The sequence below is a fragment of the Enhydra lutris genome, unplaced genomic scaffold, assembly GCF_002288905.1.
Source record: "Enhydra lutris kenyoni isolate GAN:26980312 unplaced genomic scaffold, ASM228890v2 scaffoldscaffold3, whole genome shotgun sequence".
Taxonomy (NCBI): Eukaryota; Metazoa; Chordata; class Mammalia; order Carnivora; family Mustelidae; genus Enhydra; species Enhydra lutris.
In genome coordinates, this window is record NW_019154087.1 from 43,743,650 (window position 1) to 43,766,529 (window position 22,880).

At 37.8% G+C, this 22,880-nt stretch overlaps 1 protein-coding gene across 1 annotated transcript in view; it reads left to right on the forward strand.

Moving 5' to 3' along the window:
* The window catches only part of LOC111154820 (WD repeat and FYVE domain containing 3), a 243,510-nt gene that overhangs the window by 59,068 nt on the left and 161,562 nt on the right, over positions 1–22,880 (forward strand). Inside the window, exons 2-3 of the mRNA XM_022514747.1 lie at positions 6,805–7,015; positions 16,841–16,964. Coding sequence (XP_022370455.1) covers positions 6,836–7,015; positions 16,841–16,964 — 304 coding nt within the window. The 5' untranslated portion in view covers positions 6,805–6,835. The remainder of the gene's footprint in view (positions 1–6,804; positions 7,016–16,840; positions 16,965–22,880) is intronic.

Consider the following 22,880-nt stretch of genomic DNA (forward strand, 5'->3'; position numbering starts at 1 on the left):
GATTTCTTGTTTAATTCCATTGTGATCTTAGGGCATACTTTGTATGATTTCTCTGCTTTTAAATTTGTTAATGTGTATTTATGGCCTGGAGTGTGATCTGTCTTGAAGTATATGCTATGTGAGTTTGAGAAGAATATATATTCTCTTATTGGATGGAGTGTTCTATAAATATCAGCTGTAGAGCCCATTGATTGATCGTACTCTTCAGTAAACTATCTGTATTGACTTACTGCACACTTGATCTGTCCTTTATTATAGGAGGTCTCAACTCTAACAGTGGATTTGTCTCTTTCTCCCTTTGGTTTTATCCATTTTTGCTTCATGTAGGTTGTCAGGCTCATACACATTAAGGATTATTTCTTCTTGGAGAGTTGACCCTTTTGTCAGTATGTAATACCCCTCCTTATCTCTGATATTTCTCTGTATCCTCACCAACACTTTTTATTTCTTGCATTTTTGGTTTTAGCCATTCTGACAGGTATTGGCAGGGATGTGGAGAAAAGGGAATCTTCATACACTGTTAGTGGGAGTACAAGCTCATGCAGCCACTATGGAAAACAGCATGGAGAGTCCTCATAAAACTTAGAGATAGAAATACCGAATGATACAGTAATTTCACTACTGGGTATTTACTCAAAGAAAACAAAACACTAATTTGAAAAGATATATGCACCTCTGTTTATAGCAACATTATTTACAGTAGCCAAGATATGGAAGGAGCCCAGGTGTCCGTCCATAGATGAATGGATAAAGAAGACCTGTTGTGTGTGGGGGGGGGGGGTGTGGGGGGTGCACACACAGTGGAATATTACTCAGCCAGAAAAACAAATGAAATCTTGCCATTTGCAACAATATGGATGGAGCTAGAGAATATAATGCTAAGTGAATAAGTCAGAGAAAGACAAATACCATATGATTTCATTTATGTGCGGCATTTAAGAAACAAAAAGAGAAAAAGAAAAAAAAATCCTCAGACTCTTTTTTTTTTTAAGATTTTATTTATTTGGGGGCACCTGGGTGGCTCAGTGGTTTAAGCTGCTGCCTTCGGCTCGGGTCATGATCCCAGGGTCCTGGGATCGAGCCCCACATCAGTCTCTCTGCTCAGCAGGGAGCCTGCTTCCCCCACCCCCCGCCTGCCTCTCTGCCTACTTGTGATCTCTGTCTGTCAATTAAATAAATAAAATCTTAAAAAAAAAAAGATTTTATTTAATTGACAGACAGAGATCACAAGTAGGCAGAGAGGCAGGCAGAGAGAGAGGAAGGGAAGCAGGCTCCCCGCCGAGCAGAGAGCAGAGAGCCTGATGAGCCTGATGAGCCTGATGCAGGACTGATCCCAGGACCCTGAGATCATGACCTGAGCTGAAGGCAGAGGCTTTAACCCACTGAGCCACCCACATGTCCCCAAGACTCTTAACTCTAGAGAACAAACTGATGCTTACCAGAGGGAAGTGGATGGGGGATGGGCTAAATAGGTGATGGGGATCAAAATTACACTAATCCTGATGAGCAGTGAGCAATGTATAGAATTGTTGAATCACTGTATTTTATATTTGAAACCAGTATAACACTGTATGTTAATTATACTTGAATAAAAAAAATACAATTTTATTTTATGTTTATTCTTCTCTGACATTCCTCCTTTTTTTATGTATATACAGTTTTCTGACCTGATCATTTTTAGTAAGATCACAGATTAAGGGAGTGAGAAAAGTAGATGGATTGAAAATTAGGTTCTCAGAGTGAGATTTCACAATTGAAATTTCAGAAATAGGGAAGATTCTTTTGGGGGTAAGTGGAGGGTATGGCCCTGAAAGTTTTCAGCTTGCTAATATGCATCTCACTTCTGAGGTCAGTCTCCCCCGCACTGTGCCATCCACTGAGGATACTGATAAATGATCACTGAGCTGAATGAATCGTACTAGAAGTTAGTGGAAGTGTGTGGAATGCAAAAATGTGTCCATATTAGGTAATCATCAACTATGAAAGCATTGCACTACAAATATTCTTTTGCAGATCTTATACAAAATTTGGAACAATTAGCATAAAATTATACTTTCAGAGAATGCTGGGGATTTCAGGTCAGCCTACAGAAGTTTATTTATTCCATAATGTAATTTAATTATAGTATATTAATCTTATCAAGTAAACTAACTGTCAAAATTTAACTATTAAATTGGCTTTTGGAGCTCCTAAAACAGCAGTTGAAGCTGCTAGAAGAAGGGGTTTGAGAAAGGTGTCAGGGAGATGTCAACGGTGGCTACTTGTACTTGGAAATCATATTAAGGGAAATGTTCTTAAATGTAAACGATTTGCTTTTGACTTTGGAATATGCTTTGTCTATGAAGAGAGAAAATTAAGCACACCAAAAAGATGCTTTGAGAGGTTGTCTAGTTCAGTATATGTGTGCATGATGAGTGTACAGATGGGATGGGAAGGATGAGGGCATATTGGGAATAGGTCTTAAGTAATTGTATTTTGCCATATAAATGAGGTGACTGATCTTGTATTATAGATGAGGCTAAAATCTGATAATGATTGAGTTCTAGTAAGGCAAAAAAACTTAAGAGTTTAACAGGCAGAATTAAATTCTTCCTTCCTCCCTCCCTTCCTTTCTTTTTTTTAAGATTTTATTTACTTGAGAGAGAGAGAGAGAGCATGCACAAGCATGGGGGAGGGGTAGATGGAGAAGCAGACTCCCAGCTGAGCAGGGAGTCCGATTCTGAACTGGATTCCAGGACCCTGAGATCATGACCTGAGTGGAAGGCAGACGCTTAACTGACTAAGCAACCAAGGTGTCCTAGGTCTGTTTCAAAGTATATATATGTTAGATTACTGGGTGATAAACCCAGTTTGTTGGGAGCCTCTCCAAGATTTGCTCTTCACTCCTCGAAAGTGTGAGAAGTTTTGCTTTTGCTCTTCGCAGTGAGGAAAAAAAATAGAATTTTTCCCCAGAAGGTTTAAGAACAAAATAAAAAATCTGAGAAATTACTTGTAGTTCTTTGAAGAAATAAGATTTCCCTTAGCCATGTGAGCTGTTTATTTTTCTCTTGTGGAATTAAATGATTTTTTTTTCTTTTTTTTTTTTAAGGAAAGCTGTTTTAAGCTTTTTGCTGAGCTACTCAAAGGCAGCTAGTTACTTGACAAATATATTTTTAAAATTTAGGCTATTTACTTGTTTTATACCCTTCTGTAATTTAAATAATGGCAGACTCTTTAAAGAATTTTGGGCAGAGAAGGTTAAGGTATCTGGGGTTTTCAAACATTAACACAAGAGATTAGAGTAAGAAATACTGTCTTGGGCTCATTGCAGTAATTATCTCATTGCTATTTAAATAACCCCCTATTGGCACTATGGCAGTACAAACACTTTTCTCTTGTGAAACAAAATAGGATTTGTATTAGAAAACTAATTCTTACGGAGAATAATCATTATAAATATTTTGAAAACCTCTAATAACACTGTCCCCAAAATAATCATTCTGTGGTTTGTCATTATTATTATTGTTATTATTATTATTATTATGCATATCTCTTCTATATTGCTTTATAAGTCTTATTCAGCATCTAACGAAGAAATAAATATTTTGCTTATCTTTCATCATTGTGTAAGTCTCTAAAACATAATACTATAAAGGCTTAAGCTGTTTTCCTTACTTGCTTAAATAGCTAAAAATGTAAATGAAAAGGATTAAATGTTTCATGATTAGGCTCAAAGGAAGAAAGAATTACTGAAAGTAGCTAATGTGCTTGACACTTAATAGAAATGAACTTCTTTTATGTATGCATTACAGAAAGGCTATGAGGAAAGATTTTACAAACTAAGAGAAACCCAAGATTCAAGAGGGTTCACCTGAAGTTACCTGTGTCGTGTGGATGTTTGTACAAGTTTGCCTGAAAAGTGCTTATTCTTTTTAGTCTTTCACTGCTAAAGAGTATTTAAAACACCATAGTTCTTGGTCTGAATACTACTTAAATATAAATATTGGAGTGGAGACAAAGGAATGATCCAGCAATCTGATATGCTTAAATGTTTCTTGCTAAATAAGTAAGGAGAAAGGGAGGAATCTGAATTTTTTCCATCACTGAGATTATCTGAGTAAGTGAGAAATACCAGTAAACTCACTTTGCTGTTTGATATATATCCTTTTGTATCAGACAAATATTAAATAACTATGGTACAATAGTTTCACATCTAGTTAATGTTTGCTGTTATATGATCATGTGTTTTTTTTTTTTTTATGAAAGTTGATTAGTTTGAATCTTAAGAAAAATCAAAAAGATTCATTTCCCATTCTAACTGCTATTTGGTGCTAAATAAAAATATTCTCGAATTACGGTTTCCAAGAACTCTGTAATTACATAGGCATGTAAGGGGTGCCTGGCTGGCTCAGTAGAGTATGCAGCCCTTGATCTCAAGGTTGTGAGTTTGAGCCCCATGTTGGGTGTAGGAATGACTTAAAAATAAAATCTTAAAGGGGCACCTGGGTGGCTAAGACAGTTAAGCATCTGCCTTCATCTCAGATCATGATCTCAGGGTCCTGGGATCGAGCTCTGAATCCGGCTCTCTGCTCTGTGGGGAGCCTGCTTCTCCCTCTCCCTCTGCCTGCTGCTCCCCTGCTTGTATTCTTTTCTGTCAACTAAGTAAATAAAATATATTTTTTTCTTTTAAAGATTTTATTTATTTATTTATTTATTTGACAGAGAAAAAGAGAACTGAGCCACCCAGGTGCCTCTAAATAAAATCTTAAAAAAAAAAAAAAAAGGCATGTGAATATATAAGTAAATGGGAAGGACACTTGACTATGAGGTGGGAGGTTTGGATTCTCATCCAGTTCTTTATCACTGTGAGATTTTGAGCGAGTTGCTGTTGTCTTGGGGCCTTATTTAAAGGTAGAGGTATTTAAAAGTAGAGGGCCTTATTTAAAGGTCTTTAATCCTCTCTTACCCGCTAGCTTAAGGTAGAATGAAGAGGAGGTCTGAAAGGGCTTTGTAACTCTAATATGGAGTGATAGTTGACTTTTTAAAAAAATGACACAGACCTCTGGAAAGCTGGAATATCTTAAAAATTTTTTCGAAGTGTTAGAGGAACGTGACTCTCCTAAATCTTCTCCAGGACTGTCTAAATTAGGAACTCTAGCCGTGGGCTAAGGGAAAAGAACAGATAAGCATAATCTAAAATGTCAGCTAATTATCAAAAGTTTTGTAATTTACTTCAAGTTTTATTTTTGTTCTGGGGCTCTCTGGGACTATAAATAGCATACAGGTGATTTGAATGTATTTGTTGAAATCCTTATAAGTTGGAGGACTTAAATATTTTCCCAGGATGAAATATGTTAAATAGCTTTGACCTGGACTACATTTTGTTTGTCATTTTGTGGTTTAGAGGCTCTTTTGGCCTTTTCCTGTTTCTGCGTACTCTTCCCCGGGATTGGACCCTCTAGACAGCGGTCCCTCAGCCCAGAGGAGCCCCTGGCAGGGCTCTAGGCAGTGTCTTTCGACTCCTCACTTGAGATGAGTCATCTCCTGGCCTCCTGTTGCAGTCGGCTAGAGTGCATAAGTGGAACCCCGGGGCCAAATATGGAATTCACTCAAAATTCTCAAGGGCAAGCATATTTAAGAGGCCAGTTCTTCTTAGAGTTTTAAAAATCAGTAGACAGATGTTTAGTAAGTAAAGCTCTAGCCTTGCAGTAATCTTTTCATTTCTTAAGAAATGGCATTACTGGCTTATTTGGTTATACAGAGAAATTAAAACGTAATCTTCAGGTTATTCCTGCTTTTCTACAGATTAAAAAACAAATTGCCTTTTATCTAAATTCTGTATATTCATAATGTCCTCCCAGCCTTCCTGGTTCCTTTGTAAAATATCCTCTTTTTGTGTTTGAAGTAGCTAATTGCTAGCACAGTTAGTGGTGGTTGAAAAGGGCTGATGATGCTTTCTGAATGCTTTGTGTTATTGATTCTTATACATATTCTAAACCAGTGGTTTGTTTATTTCTTAACTGCAACTCTAACCAGGGGTATATTTTACATGGTGATGTAGTATGTATGAATTACCTAAAATAAGTCTCATGAAATAATAATCACCCTAACTATATGTATTCCTTTATCTTCTATTTCACTTCTTTTTTTTAATGGTCATCATGATCCACTAAATGAATTAACATGACCTGCCAAAGGGTTTCAAACTATAGTTTGAAAAAGTGGTCTTCTAGTAAATGAAAGTTTTTACTGTTTTCTTATGATTTGTAAAATATACTGGGATGTATTCATTTTAATTTGCATGTTTTCAAACTGTAACAAACTAGATTCTTCAAACAGGTACCTAAACTGTAATCGTTCTTCTAGAATAAAAATTAAATAATTAAACAGAGAAAACTTCATGTTTAGAGGGTAAGGTTTTTGTTTTGTTTTTTGTTGTTGTTTTGAGCTGAGGTTGAACTTTCTATTCTTCATTCTTTTTACCTATGCTCAGCTATTAAGCAATGTATTAGTAGTGAGCTCTTTGGCCCCTTTATTTGTTGAACTTCACATGACTAACTTAATTAGGAACATTTGATACTTGTCCAATTAATGTTTTACACTTAATGTTTTACATTTTTTACAAATTATGCCAAAGCCAGTAGGAATATTGGGTGCCATGATTCCTAATTTGTCACTTAGGGAGGCTTAATCAAAATTAGTTTTGCCTCTCTACCTTTTCTGTTTGAAGAAGTAGGAAAAGATGTTTTCCTGGCCTTTTCTAAGCTCTTGACCTGGTCAGGATGCTGACATTTTGACTATCTGCATATGAACATCTTCCCACAGAATCAGAAGTGTTTATCACCAACCAGCCAAGATGAACATGGTGAAGAGGATCATGGGGCGACCGAGGCAGGAGGAGTGCAGCCCCCAGGACAATGCCTTAGGACTGATGCACCTCCGCCGTCTCTTCACTGAGTTGTGTCATCCTCCCCGGCACATGACTCAGAAGGAACAAGAGGAGAAGCTGTACATGATGCTGCCAGTGTTTAACAGGGTAAGTCCATGTTGCTGAGGCCATGCTTTCCAGGACTGGTTAACACTGCAGGAATTTGAAGGTTAGAGTAAATCACAGAGAGGAAGAAATGATAGAAGGAGTGTTTAAAAAGCTTGATGTTTTCTTTCGTTCCTTTCAATTTACTGTGAGCTGTGTAACTTTATCTGAGACCTGGTCAGAGTGAATTCCATTTAGTTCTAACAGATAAAAGGAAGACTGAGCATTCTGTAAAATGTTCCTATAATGGTTGAGTTTTGGAAGAGGGATGGGTTATAAATTACCATTTGCTATTTCCATTATTTTTTTGAAATAATGGCTTATTGCACCAAAGAATGTAATTGCCCAAGTATATTTTGTATACTTCACGGAATCATCTCAGTTTGCTTTGTTGTTTGGCAGGTCTTCTGTAAGAGATTTTGTAGTTACAGGCCCAAGAGAGTCTAAATAGAGTTAATTTTTTAAGGTATTTTGTGAAGTTGATTACATGTGTAGCAGTCTTGGTGGGAATATTTAATTTTTATATTTTTATCCAAGGTGTACAAGTACATAGTTCAAAAATTTAGGTAGTTCCAGAGGCTTTCAGACCCCACTGCTCTTCACTGCCAGTCACTGCTGCTGCTTTTAGCTTTTTCAGCACTGAAGGGCACCCCTTGAAAGAAAGTTGTCTAAAAGTCTGTGGGGATTGGGGAAGGGAGGTCTCCTTCGAGAATGTGATGTAGGGGCACGTGGGTGGCTCAGTCAATTGAACACCCAACTCTTGATTTTGGCTCAGGTTGTGATCTGGGGTGGTGGGATCAAGCCCTGCATTGGGCTCTGTGAGCAGCAGAGAATCTGCTTGAGATTCTCTCTCTCTCCCTCTATCCTTTCCCTGCTTACATGCGTGTCTGCATATACTCTTCTTTTTCTCTCTGTCATATAAATAGGTAAATCTTAAAAAAAGAGAGAGAGAATATGATGTGATTCTTGAGGCCTTAAATGATAACCATTAGCCCAATTGGAATTAACTGGACCAGATTAACCAAGAAGATAATTAGAGTAAGAGATTAAAGCATGAATCAAGATAAAAAGCAACAAATATTTTAATATGTGCCAACATCTATAAGGAGTCCAAAGAAGTTGATTTTGTATCAAGGAGGAACAAAAAAAACAGACTGTCAGGATTGATAGGAGATACATCATGATGGGTTTGTATATTGTATTAGAAGTCAGCACATTTTCCGGGAGGCATGTGGAGCCAATGAAGTATCTTAAGCAATAGAATAAGAGAGTAGAAGGGAGCAAGGTAAGCTGTCTACTAGGTTTCTAATTTGGGAAACTAATTGGGAATTGTTTTTCCCATTTGCTCAGAAAGAAAATTTTAAAAGATAGATTCAGTTGAATTATTTGCACGCTTCCCAAGTGAATGTATTCAGTAAGCAGAGTTAGAAGCTTGGGTACAGGATTTGGCTGGATATGTGCTTTGGGGACTCTGGCAAGAATGGGGTAGTTGAAATCCTGGAAGGGGATGAGAGAGTACTCATGGCTTATAGTGCCAAGTGAGAAGAGCACTCGACTAAGGATCAACCATGGAGAATAAGAATGTCTAATGAAAGGAGGGGAACACCTGGAGGGTACACAACAGGAGTTGGACAGTAGCAGTACAAAAAGAATGAGGAGAGGGGCGGCTATAGAGCCCAAAGATAAATGTATGAAAAGAGAAAGTAGTCAGCACTACCATGTATCATAGAGAGAGACCCAATAAGATGAATGTTCATGAAAGTTACTAGAATGGCAGAACCAGAAAACAGTGAGTTGAGAAGTGAATGGGAGATGAAGAGAGACAATAGGAATATACTGGGCTTGTAGAAATTTGAAAGAAAGGAGAACCAAAGAGATTGATGGACATGAACTTGATGATAAGAAGGGTTTTTGTGTGGGTGTTTCTTGTGTTTTGCTTTGTCTGTAAAGATGGAGGAGATTCTGGCTCATAAAGAGAAGGGAGAAACCAGCGGAAGAGGAAGTTTGGAAATTTTTAAGAGTGAAAGTGATTGAAGTGATTGAGAGAGGAGAGCATGGAGTCAGATTACTGGGGTGCGGGGGCGCAGGTGAGCCTTGCCCAGGAGAAAGATACTCCAGCCCGGAGAAGACCACATTTTGTTGGGTGTGAATATGATTTGTAGTTAGGTGTGAGAAGTTGAATAAGATCTTGCTTGATGACCTCAATTTCTTATAGTCAACAACAGAAGATGTGGTCTGTTAAGAGCCTTGGAGTAAGTTAGGGGTTTTAAGGAAATTGTGATGATTTGGAATATTACAAAAGAGAATGAGAGCGATGGTTGAAAGGGATGGTGAAAGAATTAAAGGGCGTTGAGGGTCCAGTGAAAGTTGGAGATGATAAATTTGTACTGGATCTTAGCCATTTGGGCGTGTGATTTTTCTCCTGCAGGCACTTGGCAGCATGTTTGTAGAAGTAGATCAGGCAGAGAGATATATTATTTATGGGGATTGTGGTTTTGCTGGGCTGGTGGCAGAGGGGCAGGGGTAGAAGGAGGATAGTAAGAGAGACCAGTTCATACATCACCCATCGGGTTGAGTAGATGGGAAGAGCGGTGCAAACATTAGTACATTTAGAGGTTGTTCATTTTTTTAATCTATGAAATAAGAGGCTGAGAATGATGGAGAGAGGAGATGGTCGTGTAGGAACATGCAGAGAGGTGGGGAAGGGTTTAAAATAGCTGCTGTGAAAGTGAGAGAGAGAACAGATTACAGACAAGCCATTTTTTTCAAGCCCTGGTGAGGTAACAGTCATTAATTTTTTTTTAAAGATTTTATTTATTTATTTGGCAGAGATCAGAAGTAGGCAGAGAGGCAGGCAGAGAGAGAGGAGGAAGCAGGCTCCCTGCTGAGCAGAGAGCCCGATTCGGGGCTCGATCCCAGGACCCTGGGATCATGACCTGAGCCGAAGGCAGAGGCTTTAACCCACTGAGCCACCCAGGCACCCCAGCAGTCATTAATTTTTATTGGAATCAGTTCTGGGAAGTTGTTTGTTTCTTTTTTAATCTTTTTATTTTTGTTCTATCTCATTGTCACAATGTACTACTATTGGCCCACTGAATAGTTTGAGGTAATTTTCTTCTCTCAGACTTATACACATTAATGAAGTGATGGTGATGTTCAGAATAGTTAAGGCAGTTGTTCTCAGCTGTTAACATAAATTAGTAAGTAATATCCTACATATGTGTCCCATATATTTCATCAGTAAGGCTTCTATAGCCAATTCAAGTGAGGCTTAGGCTGGAAGAATCATCTAAATATTTGTTTGTTTGTTAAGTAGAGTTGAGATGCCTTAGTGATTCTCTATTGCTTAGACTGTGACTTAGTTCTCCTATGTTCTATATGGTCAGAAGTTTCATTATTCTTTGAAGTCAAAAGTTTTTAATTGCCTGAGTAAAAGCACATATACATGCCTTGCCTTACACCTCTAATACAGTGAGTGATTTAAATATCATAAAGATCAGTCAGCTCTTAACTAATAAAAAGATAGGAACTTTTTTCCGTACTAGTGTGACCAATTTAAAAAATATATAGTATTCACTGGATTGTCATTAGCAAACGAAAATTATCCTTAGATAAGATATGCAATCCATTAAGTTTGAAATATATAGCTGAATTTCTTTAGTGTTTGACCATTTATACATGAACATTCTCCACTGCTAAGAAAGAGCTTTGATCAAGGGTGTCTGGATGTCTGCTAAGAAAGAGCTGTGATGAAGGGTGTCTGGTTAAGTGTCTGAATTTTGATTTTGGCTCAGGTCGTGATCTCAGGGTTGGGAGATCGAGCCCTGTGTTGGGCTCTGTGTTGGGGTGTGGAGCCTCCTTAAGATTTTTTCTCTCTCTCTCTCCCTCCCTCTGTCTCTTCCCGGCTTCCTCCCTCTCTTTAAAAAAAAAAAAGGAAAAGAAAAGAACAAAAAAAGAAAAAAGAGCGAAAGAATAGCTCAGTATGGTTCTAGAGTTCTGGCCATGATTGCTAAAAATGAAATGTGCTATCAGTTTTTGAGACTGCTTGATTCTTGCTAAATGGCAAATAAACTATATTGCTGTTAGACATGAGCATCTATCTACAGAATCATTATTAAAGAGTGCTCAGTAGTGTTATTTCAATGTGTGATTTTTGCCTTTAAGAGACACAGGTTGAGAAATGACATGTGTTGAGTCCTTTTTCTGGGCCAGGGCTCATGCTGAGGTCTTCAGCTGCCTCCCGTGGTCTTCATCACAGTCCTGCAAGGGGACTGCTGCTGTCATATGAGAGATGATGGTGGAGTCTGAGAATAGCCGAATACTATTTATCCAGGATTCTTAAAAATAATTCTTAAAAAAATAAATAATCTTAATAATTCTTTTAGTCTTAAGAACAAAAGCTTATTGACAAATACTTGACTTAAACTATTCAAAAACGAGTAACATTTTAGTCATCTAAAAATTAACTGCCATTGTTAATTACTGTGGTATATGTTATCATACTTCATTGTGTGTTTTAAAATATAATTTTACTAACTAGATCTTCTATTAGAAACTCCCTTTGTTTTTTAATTATTTATATTTAGAAGCACCTAAGTTGAATATAGTGGTTTTTTTTTTTTTAATCCCTTACAAGTGACCTTTACTTTTAAATTGTTGGCTTTAAAAGAATGCTCAAGTTGAGAACCAGATGAGAGAGAGATCAGGAGTCAGGTGAACTATTTACATTTTTACAGCTTTGTGTTTACATATATACAGTTGAGTTCTTATTACCTAGTACCAGTACAGTTGATATTGGACAGTGTAGCTTAGGGCTGTACAACAAAGGATTTGCTAAATTCACATCTGAAATAGTTATATTTTCTTACCCAGCCATTGGCAAAACTGGATAGTTGCAAGACCCTTGCAGAGCAGATGAGAGTGCATGTTCTGAGCCAGGCATACTCCGAAGGAGAGAAAGGGACTGAGCGTTCTCAATTTCTTTTGAGTTGGTGGTCCTTCTTAGAATCAGGGAGAATACACATGTTTTCCTAATCGTTTATTATTATTCCTAATCATTTCCTAATATATTAATTAATAAGAAGACTCATTTACTATGAAGTAATGCAATTGTATCTTCATTGTTAATTTTTTAAATCTGTTATGTATAACAAATTATTCCAGAACTCCTGATAGTCAGTACTACATCACTGATTTTTAAATATTACATATGTTTAGGGAACAAAAGACACCATTTTAGAAAACTTTGTAAAAATTACAACCTCTATTATTAGTCATATTTAATTTTTATTTGAGTAGCTTTATTCAGCAACAAATATATATGGAGTTGTTTTTTTTTTTTTTTAAGATTTTATTTATTTATTTGTCAGAGAGAGCATGAGCAGGGAGATTGGCAGACAGAGGGAGAAGTAGGCTCCCAGCTGAGCAAGGAGTTGGACGGGCATGGGGCCTCATCTCAGGACCTTAGGATCATGACCTGAGCCGAAGGCAGATGCTTCACTGACTGAGCCACCCTGTCGTCCCTATATTGAGCTTTCGTGCTGTACTTGGCATTAAAATAACACTATCAGTATATTCTTCCTGAGTATGCCAAAAACATTTAGTTGAGGAAGTGCCAGAAAATTTTCTGTAATTCAGGTGGATATTAAAAATTACTCTTCTGAAATCAAGTCTAACTGTGCTGTTCCCCTCTTAAGGTAAAACTGTGTAAAGTGACAGTGCTAGGGTTCATACGAAGTTTAATTGAGACAGCATAGTACTGAGTGATTAAGAGCACTGCTTGGAATCAGACAGACCTAATTTTGAGTTCTGTCTCCACCACCTTCTGGCTTTAGTTGTTTAACTTCTCTAAGCTTTAATTTCCTTATCTATAAAATGAGGACACTATATAGGATTTTATGAGATTTAAATGATAATTCTCTGTCAAGTATTTGCATAGTGCTAGGCACATTATAAATGTTCTTCGCTTGGTAACTGTTATTCTTCCTGAATTTGGTAGATGGCATATTTGTTCCTCACTGCTGTTTTTTTTTGTTTGTTTGTTTTTTAAAATCTGCATTATGAAGGTCACATAGATGTTGTAGAGTCATTTCTTCTGAGTTGAACAGTCTCTTGCTTAGCTCTGTCCTTTGGCAAATGGGGAGATGGAGAACCAGAAAAATTTGACCAGTAGTGTCTGAGGGTGAGGAGAATCAAGCCTCCTGGTACTCCCAGCTCATGCTCCATCCTCTGTAGCACACATTTAAGTACATGATTGAAATGTTGCATTTTTTAAAGTAATATTGCTATTTGTGGAAGGTGGTTACATACCAATATTTTTAGATTTAATTGTTGAAGTTAATGACAGAAAAATCTACTCTTTGCTACCTTATATGTTCAGTATTATCTAAATGTCAGTTCATGTTTTAGTCCCTGTACTTCTCCCACCTTATCTTGCACATTTCTCATCTCATAAAATACATTCCATTTGCACCAGTCTTTGGAGTCCTCCCCTACCCCAGCTCCCAGTCCATGTCCATCTCTTAGCACAGCTCTTTGAGCTGCCCAGCACCCTCTTTGTTTGGCAGTCTGAATTGTGTGACTTTGTCTCATCACGCAGTGTCATTCCTTCATGGCAGTGTCATCTCAGGGAGACCTTCTTGGACAGCCTGTCCCCACAATAGGCATTCCCTTCTAGTTACCCTGTTTACTTCCTTTAGAACATATCACTAATGTAATTTCTATTCTTAATTTGTTTAATGTTTGTCTCCTGTACTAAAATATGAACTCCACAAGCACAGGAATCATTCCTCTTTGATTCATTTACTTTGGTATTCACCACTCTCTATTTACCTTTGTATTCATGACTCCAGGTATTGCCTGGCATATATTCAGATCAATAAATATTTATGAGTGAATAAATGAAAAGAATGAATCACTAGACTAAAAGTTGTTTATGTGAAGGAAACAATAGTTGTTCATTTCAAATTAGCAAATAGGACATAACTCTTTGTCTGTAATAGTGATTTGGTCAGTTCAAGGAAGGCATATCTTTTGAAAAAAGTTTCTCATGGCAATAAAGCAGTTAAATGTCAGGATTTGTATGAAAATTTAGATTTTTTTCTTTCTTTCTTTCAGAGCAGACTGGGAGGGCGGTAAGGGGACAGAAGGAGAGAGAGAATCTTATGCAGTCTCCACGCCCAGTGTGGAGCCCAGTGCAGGCCTCCATCTCACAACCCAGAGATCATGACCTGAGCAGAAATCGGTTTGGGCATTTAGCCAACTGAGCCACCCAGGTGCCCCACGTTAGTTGCATTTTTAACAATGTATTATTTACCTAGCGTGGGACTGCTTCAATAACCATATCCATATACTGTCTAAGAAACAATCTTTTTGTTTTATGAAGTTGTCCTCATAACTCTTCAGAATAAAATAATTCTTAATAATTCTTAGTAGCAAAATATGTATTAATATATTCTGAGTAAGAGGAATATTTGCGTGTTTTAAATTAGTTTGATGAAAAGCTTCATAATTGCCTTAGCAAAATACAAAATTGTTTTTAAAGATTTTATTTATTTGACAGAGATTGACAGTGACAGAGGGAATATAAGTAGGGGAGTGGGAGAGGGCAAAGCAGGCTTCCTGCTGATCAGGGAGCCCAGTGTGGGGCTTGATCCCAGGACCCTGGGATCATGACCTGAGCTGAAGGCAGATGCTTAACAACTGAGCCACCCAGGCACTCCCCACAATTGTTTTATAAATAACAGTTATATACTCACTTTTCTGAGTTGGTAGTAGAATGGTTATTCAAGCCTTTGTCATTATTAGGCTTCTCAGTTTCTAATCTGCCTCCAATTTGTTTGTTAAAGAATATGGGTCTTACTAACAAATGACCCAGTTGAGTTATAAACACATAACATTTATCAGTATCTCAGCCGAAAAAAAAAAACATTTATTGAGGTCTTGAAAAGTCCAGTTTATTCTTTGAGATAATGTAAAATTACTCCTGTGTAAAGTTAATGAACAGTCCTTAGATAGCCAAACAAAAGTATACCCTGTAGAATTGATTTGTTTGTTTGGTATTATAAGGAATATAGTATGTGTTGTAAGAATGTAAGAAATATATTTGTTATAAGGATATTACATTATAAGCTGTATCCTTTTCTTGAGGATCCTTGGAAAGAAATTTTTATGTTATAGTATAAAAATGGAGATACTTCCTTAGATATATATTTTTTCTTACCTAAGGACATTGTGAACCATGTAGTAGAGTAAGTCTTCTCTTTTGTATATTTGAACCAAAATTTATGACTCAAACATGGCAAATACAGAACTGGTCTTTTGGTCTTAGATTTTGTGTTTTTTTTCCCCCATCTATTCCCTTGCCTGGTTTATTTATTTCCTTGTTTTTGTTTTCTTTCTTAATTTTAGTTTATATTCTCATGTTACAATTTATGTAGCCTTCAGTTCTACTTAAGTGTTCTCTAGAATCTGTTGTTGTGGGGGTGGGAAACAGGATATAAACAAACATATTTAGGGAATATCCCCATAAATTAAGGTAAAATAGAATACGAAGATGAGTAAGATATGTTCCCTCCTTTTGAGTGACATTTGAACAGATAATAAGAATACAAGATACTGTGTGATTAGTATTATAATAGAGAGCTGTCATAATAGTTTTAGAAGACCAGATTTCCTTTTAGCATAAAGAACATTTTTCAAAATAATATTTCAGGATACATCCAGTTATATAGCCATTTCTTTTCCTAAGACTGTTGGTCCAGGTTTCATTTCCTTGTCCTCTTTGCTGAGCCCACACTGGTTTAAGAAGTATGTATTCTATGGCTCAGTGGGTTAAGCTTCCAGCTCTTGGTTTAGGCTCAGGTCATGCATGATCCGTGGTCTTCAGATGGAGCCCTGCCCCATGTAGGGCTCCATGCTCAGAGAGAGTCTGCTTGAGATTCTCCCTCTCCCTCCCTCCCCTCCCCCACTTGCATGCACATTCTCGATCTCTAAATAAAATCTTTTTTTTAAAAGATTTATTCTAAAGTTCATTTGTCTTAGGTTTTTTATTAAAACAAGTATATTTCATAACCCTCACATTCATTTTCTTTAATCTTTTTCCTAACAGTACTATTTTGGAAATTGTACAGTTTAGAAATTCTGAGCTATAGCATGAGTTTAGTAATTCTGTATTCAGTCTAGGACTTAACCATAGATGAATCCCTGCTCTTCACCATCTGATGTATCTGTGTACCATCATGGAACCTTACATTTTTCTCTAATTTTTTTTTTTTAGATGTATTTACTTATTTTAAAGAGAGAGCACACATTTGAATGTGAGTGGGGGGGGAGTGGAGAGAATCTTCAGGCAGACTTCCTGCTGAGTGCAGAGCCATACTCAGGGTGGGGCACCGCTCAGCTCCACCTCAGGACCCATGGATCATGACCTGAACCTAAACCAAGAATCTGAAACTTAACCCACTAAGCCACCCAGGCTTCTCTTTCTCTAAATTCTTAATTTAGATCTCTTCAGAGAAACATGCTTTCTAAAGTTTGCCAGTAAGATGGATTCAGATTTTACATACAGATAACTATACTCTGGCTTTTATTTCATTTATTTAATCATTAATTCAAAAGATTGTGTAATATGTGCTAGGAAATGTGGCTAGATAAGATTTATAGAAAGAGTTGTATTTTAAACATACTCAGATTCAAAGTATCTGTATAAGAATACTTTTTTGACTTGATTTTCAAGTCCTACCACACTTTGAAATATACAGAATGAAAGTCAGTAGTTGACAAAGCTTCATTAAAATTGTGGCTTTTTTTTTTTTTTTCCATCCACAGGTTTTTGGAAATGCTCCGCCAAATACGATGACAGAAAAATTTTCTGACCTTCTGCAGTTCACAACCCAAGTCTCACGACTGATGGTGACAGAAATTCGAAGGAGAGCATCAAACAAATCCACAGGTATTTTTACTGAAACCAGGAAAAACTATTTGAATAGGCTGTTTGGTAAACGTGCTATTAAAATTAAAGAGAAAATTGACTCAGTTTTATCCATGTGGGTTTTAATTACCTGTCCCTGTTCCCATTCTCACACTCCCTGCTGTTGGTGGGTTCAGCATCTCCCAAGTGGAGCAGCTATACTCAAGACCATTGTCCTGGGACCTCCGATCCCCACCCCTGCTCTCCCAAGAACTGTTTCCTTCTGAACAAAATCCAGATTCCTAGCATGACATTGAAGGCAAATCCAGGATCTGGCTGTATGAAGTTATTCCTAGTCTACAATATTATTTCTTGTTTTCTTTTCTATATTTCAACCAAACCAAGCTGCTTATAGTTGTAAACATGCTGAGCTCTTATTTTTATCCTTTACTTATGATGGTTCACCTATAGGAGAGACTCTGCCCCCTCACTCCCCACATCAGTACGTCTAAATCTTTGAAGCTTAAATATTAACTCATACCTCTTTGATGGAATGTTTCTTGATTCCCTTAATCAAAGGAAAAACCTTCTCTTTGTAACTACTCTTTGCTTCTCAATTCCACCAGGGGTTATTTGTGTGTGACTTCATCTTCCTATTAGATCATAAACTGCTTAGGGGTCTTTAACCTATAATTTTTACATATAATAAGTTTTATTCGGTAATTTTAAAGCTCATCAGGTATCATCCCTTTATCCAATATTAAAATACGTTTCTTGATTTTATTTGCCATTAGTCATTTTCTAAATTAGCAGTATGTCTGAGGGATTTTTATCTTGACTTTATTTTGTTATTTTGGTTTTGTAATGGTTGTTTGGGTGGTAGCTTTCTTATTGAAGCATTAGACTGATAAATTGATGATTTGAATTCTCTTTATAATGTCCCTTTGGACAATCACTTATTTTTTCAGCCCATCAAATTCCTATTTTTCCCATAGTAACAATAATGCTTTTATTTAGTAATCTTATTTTTAAATTTATTTTTATTAACATAATACAGGCATGTATTTAAGGGTCAGATAATTAAAATGTTTATTAAAAACAGCATCTCCCTTCCATCATCCTAGTTCAACTCTATTTCTCACTCTCACTTTAAAAACAATTTTTTTTTGGCATTTACCTGTGCCTCTAAATGATGTGCTTGCAGTATGTGCCCCCCCCCTTTTTTCCACATTTAGATCTATCTTTTGACTTCCCACAAAAGAAAATGAGACTTTCATTCTCTGAAGTTCACCACCATTGCCCATACATGTGTGCTTTCTAAGTCCCTCCAATATTGTTCTGTCACAATTTGATTAGATCAATATTATCTTGTATGGATTGTGACCACAGTATTTTAAGATGAGTCATATGATATGGTATGCTGTGATTTCTTTCTTGAAGACTTCTTTTCCACCACCTCCAACTGAGTTAATAATTGCCTATATTTTGTTTTGTTTTCTAGATTTTCATCCCACATTCATCCCCTATTGCTAAAATGTTTTTCTGAATCTCCCTTCAATATCATTGAAGGCGTCAGATATTCTGACAGTTTCATCTTCTTGCAAATAGCTCTTCTGGAACTTTCTGATTTTCGTTAATCCATTAATCCATGGTAGTTGCTCCCTAGGCCAGCCGCATAGCTATCCTTTTTATGTTTCCACTCATGTTGTCTGAGATATCTTTCCAATTCTTTGGGATGGAACTTCTGTTTTCTGAATCTCAAGGCATCTTTCTTTCTCAAACTAACTTTTTCATTTTTTTTTTTTAAGATTTTATTTATTCATTTGACAGACAGAGATCACAAGTAGGCAGAGAGGCAGGCGGAGAGACGGGGAAGCAGGCTCCCCGCTGAGCAGAGAGCCCAACGCAGGGCTCAATCCCAGGACCCTGGGATCATGATCTGAGCCGAAGGCAGAGGCTTTAAGTCACTGGGCCACCTAGGCGCCCCTAACTTTTTCATTTTTGTTAAGGCATCTTTTCCAGCAGTTTCCTGAGGAAAGATGCAGGGGAATTACCATTTAAGGTTTAGGTTTTATGTGTTTGTGTGCTTTCATTTTGTTGTGTTTTTTAGAAATCCCATTAGTGTGGGACGCCTGGGTGGCTCAGTTGGTTAAGCAGCTGCCTTCGGCTCAGGTCATGATCCCAGCGTCCTGGGATCGAGTCCCACATCGGGCTCCTTGCTCGTCAGGGAACCTGCTTCTCCCTCTGCCTCTGCCTGCCATTCTGTCTGCCTGTGCTCGCTCTCTCTCCCTCTCTCTCTGACAAATAAATAAATAAAATCTTTAAAAAAAAAAAAAAAAAGAAAGAAAGAAATCCCATTAGTGAAAAAAATTTTTGACTGTTACTGTGAAAGATGGGTTCCTTTCTTTTTATAAAGGAAGGTGAAATCTTTAGGTTGACAGCCATTCAGGTACCATGGCTTAGAACAACAGGTCATTTAGCATGACTTTATTGCAGAAAGGGGAAACACAAAACCAGGGGTTCAGCAAGAGAATTCTCAAGCAGGCACAGGTCCACCAGTCTCATTATCTCACAGAAAAGTGTGCTTGGAAAATCCCTGACGCCCTCCATTCCTGAAGTACAAACACAAATATGAACTTTCAGTGAAGAAATAAAGAAACTGCTTATGATCTAGGCTCTTTGAGTACTGGAATTGAGTGTCTCTTGGATGTTTATAGGAGCTGTTTATAGATCCTTGCTGTTTAGCCCCAGGAGACTTTGGGCCCCAGGGGAAGTTACAGGCCCTCCTACCAGACAGCAGAAACTACCAGTGTCATGGGAAGTTGAGTTTAGGTCTAGCAACTCCCTTGGGGATGTGGTCGGTAGGGGGTGTCTTAGCTAGGTCCTTCTCCAGGCAGCCCAGGGTGAGCTCCCGGGGTCATTTTGGAAAGTCTTGCAGCTTGCATTACATTTATCCCCCTTTCAGTAGGTATCAGATTCTAGGTTGGAAATAATTTCATGTGAGAATTTAAAAATAATTTCTCCTTTCTCCTTCATATTCTGGATTCCTACACTGCTATTGAGAAATCTGAAGCTACCTAGATTGTTGTTTGTTTCTGTGACCAACCTTTTTTTTCCTTTTTTGAGCATTTAGGATCCCCTCTTTGGTTCTCCTGGTCAAAAATTTCATGATACCGTGCCTTGGAGCATATATTCTTATACATTACACTGAGCTTTGAACTGGGACTTCACATCCTTTAACTTTGGGAAAATTTTGGGAATTATTTGTATAATAATATCCTCCACTCGGTTTTCTTTTTCTAGTCAGGTTTACCCCAGAGACTGTCCCTCTCATTTTCTTATTTTCTCTCATTTTGTATTTTTGGCTTTTGACCCTATCAGTTTTACCATCCAGCCCTTTTATGAAGGTTGTTTTGTTTTGTTTTGTTTTCATTTGTGACTTGTAATTTTAATCCTAAATGTTTCTTTTTTTATTGGTGTCTGTTCTTTCATAGATTCTCTTTTTAGTTCTGTTTCTTTCAGGTTGCCGTTTTTGTTAATTTGCTTTTGTCTGTCTTTTAGGTTAGAGGACTTCCTTGGCCATCTGCTCCTATGTAAGAATGGGGCCATAGAAAGCTGCCCGTAGCCCTGCACTTGTGGGTGGGGCTTGAAACTGTGGGTGTCAGCCCAGTGTGCTCTTGTGAGGCTGTTCTGTTGACTCTCTCTCCTGAGCTAGGCAGAGTCCCCAGTTAAGAATGTCCAGTTTCGGGGCACCTGGGTGGCTCAGTGGGTTAAAGCCTCTGCCTTTGGCTCGGGTCATGGTCCCAGTGTTCTGGGATAGAGCCCCACATTGGGCTCTCTGCTCTGCAGGGAGCCTGCTTCCTCCTCTCTCTCTCTCTCTGCCTGCCTCTCTGCCTACTTGTAATCTCTGTCTGTCAAATGGGTGGAATCTTTAAAAAAAGAAAAAAAAAAAAAAAGAATGTCCAGTTTCTACTTGGAAGATACATGTCTGCCTCTCAGCATTTTGGAAGCCAAGTAGGGATAAGGTCTGAGGACCTTCAGCATTCAGGGCGTAAGCTTCCGCTTCTGCATGATCTCCATGAGCCCGCAGCTGGGCCTGGTGTGACGGCCTCACTCCCTCACTCCCGCCCCAGCCTTGACTCACTCCCTCACTCTTTGCAGTGAGCAAACGCCCAGTGTGGTGCCCACATTAGTGGGATCTGGGGGGGTCTCAGTGCTCTTTAACATACTTTTACCAGGCCTTCTGTGTACACTCCCACGTTTACTCCGCTTCTAGAAGCACCTGGCACCCACCAATTCCTGAGCCTGTTGGAGGTTCTGTTGTCATTTAGTTGCTTTTTCATTTTTCCTGCACTTGCTTTAAGATTCTAGAGTTTGCTAAATCAGTTACCACTAACCTCTCTGCTATTTTAGTATCCAAAATGTTGCTTTCATCTTTGCTATTCTCTTTATTCTTATGGGTTTAGGCTTTTTGAAAAATCCTTTTATAACCATTTTAATGGGTGTATTAATTTGCTCAAGCTGCCATGACAAAATACCATAGACCAGTGATGTAAATAAGAGAAATATTCCTTCACAGTTCTGAAGCCTGAAAGTCTAAAATCAGAGTGTCAGTGTGATTGGTTTCTGGTGAGATCGCTCTTCTCCTGGCTTCCAAATAGCACCTTTTCAATGTGGCCTACCTGGAGGAGAGAAACAGCGCGGGTGTCTATTCTTATGAGGGCATTAATCTCATCGTGAGGACCCCTACCATCATGACTGCGTCTGAACCCTAATTGTCTCTCAGAGGCTCCATCTCTGATACCATCAAACTAAGAGTTAGTGCTTCCACAGAGGAATTTGAGGAAGAGGGGCATAATTCAGTCCATAGCTGTGGGGCTTCAGGAGAGAACAGAGATAAATGCATGTGCACAACCTTCCATCTTTAACCAGAGCCCATCGTGGAGTCTTTGGAGCAACAGCGATTACAATATTTTTAGACCGAGGGACTAAATCTCTTATTCAGAAGTAGTACATTGTATTAATCGATGTATGGATTTTAAAGTGAGATGATTTTAATTACACTTGCAGTCCTTAAAGCAAGTTCAGTGAAAGGTTGTGAGATAGTTTGAGGTAACTTCCCACCCGTCTTCTCCTTTCTCCACGTACGGTGGGATTGCATTCTTTTTATCTTTCCTGATTTCAGTTATTCCTGTAGAACAGAGAAGTTGCACTTAAATATAAGAATTGTGTATTTTATGCCTTTTTAGCTATTTTAAACAGGTAACATGAAGGGAAATTTCTCTGTTCTATACTGACTTCTGTCATTGAATTTTCTTTCTTGAGCGGTATCCCTGGATTAGAATAAAATATTCCCCAAATTGTATTTATACTTGCTTTTCTGTTGCTGTCTTTTTCAAATACCTAATCTGCATGTTTGTAGAAAAACACTTTTCTGCCCTAGAGATTTGTTTTCCTAAGTCCTCTTATGATTTTACGTACATAGGGTAGGTTTTTCGACATAATGAAAAGTATCTTAAATGAAGTACACGATGTCTTATTGTTAAATATAGTAATAGTTACACAGGGGTTTTTCTTTTCTTTTTTTTTTTTTTTTTTTTAAAGATTTTATTTATTTATTTGAGAGAGAGCATGAGCGAGGAGAAGGCCAGAGGGAGAAGCAGACTCCCCATGGAGCTGGGAGCCCGATGTGGGACTCGATCCCGGGACCCCGGGACCACGACCCGAGCCGAAGGCAGTCATCCAACCAACTGAGCCACCCAGGCATCCCACACACGGGTTTTTCTTAAACTTTTTATGTTGCAGTAATTCTAGACTCCATCAGAAGTTGCAAATATAGTATGACTTCTTGATTTCCAGGTTATTTTTAAGATACATTTTTCCAGATCAGGTAATTCCATATAATTTTTAGTTTTAAACTTTTGAAATTTATTAACTTCAGAGTCCATTGAATTGAAA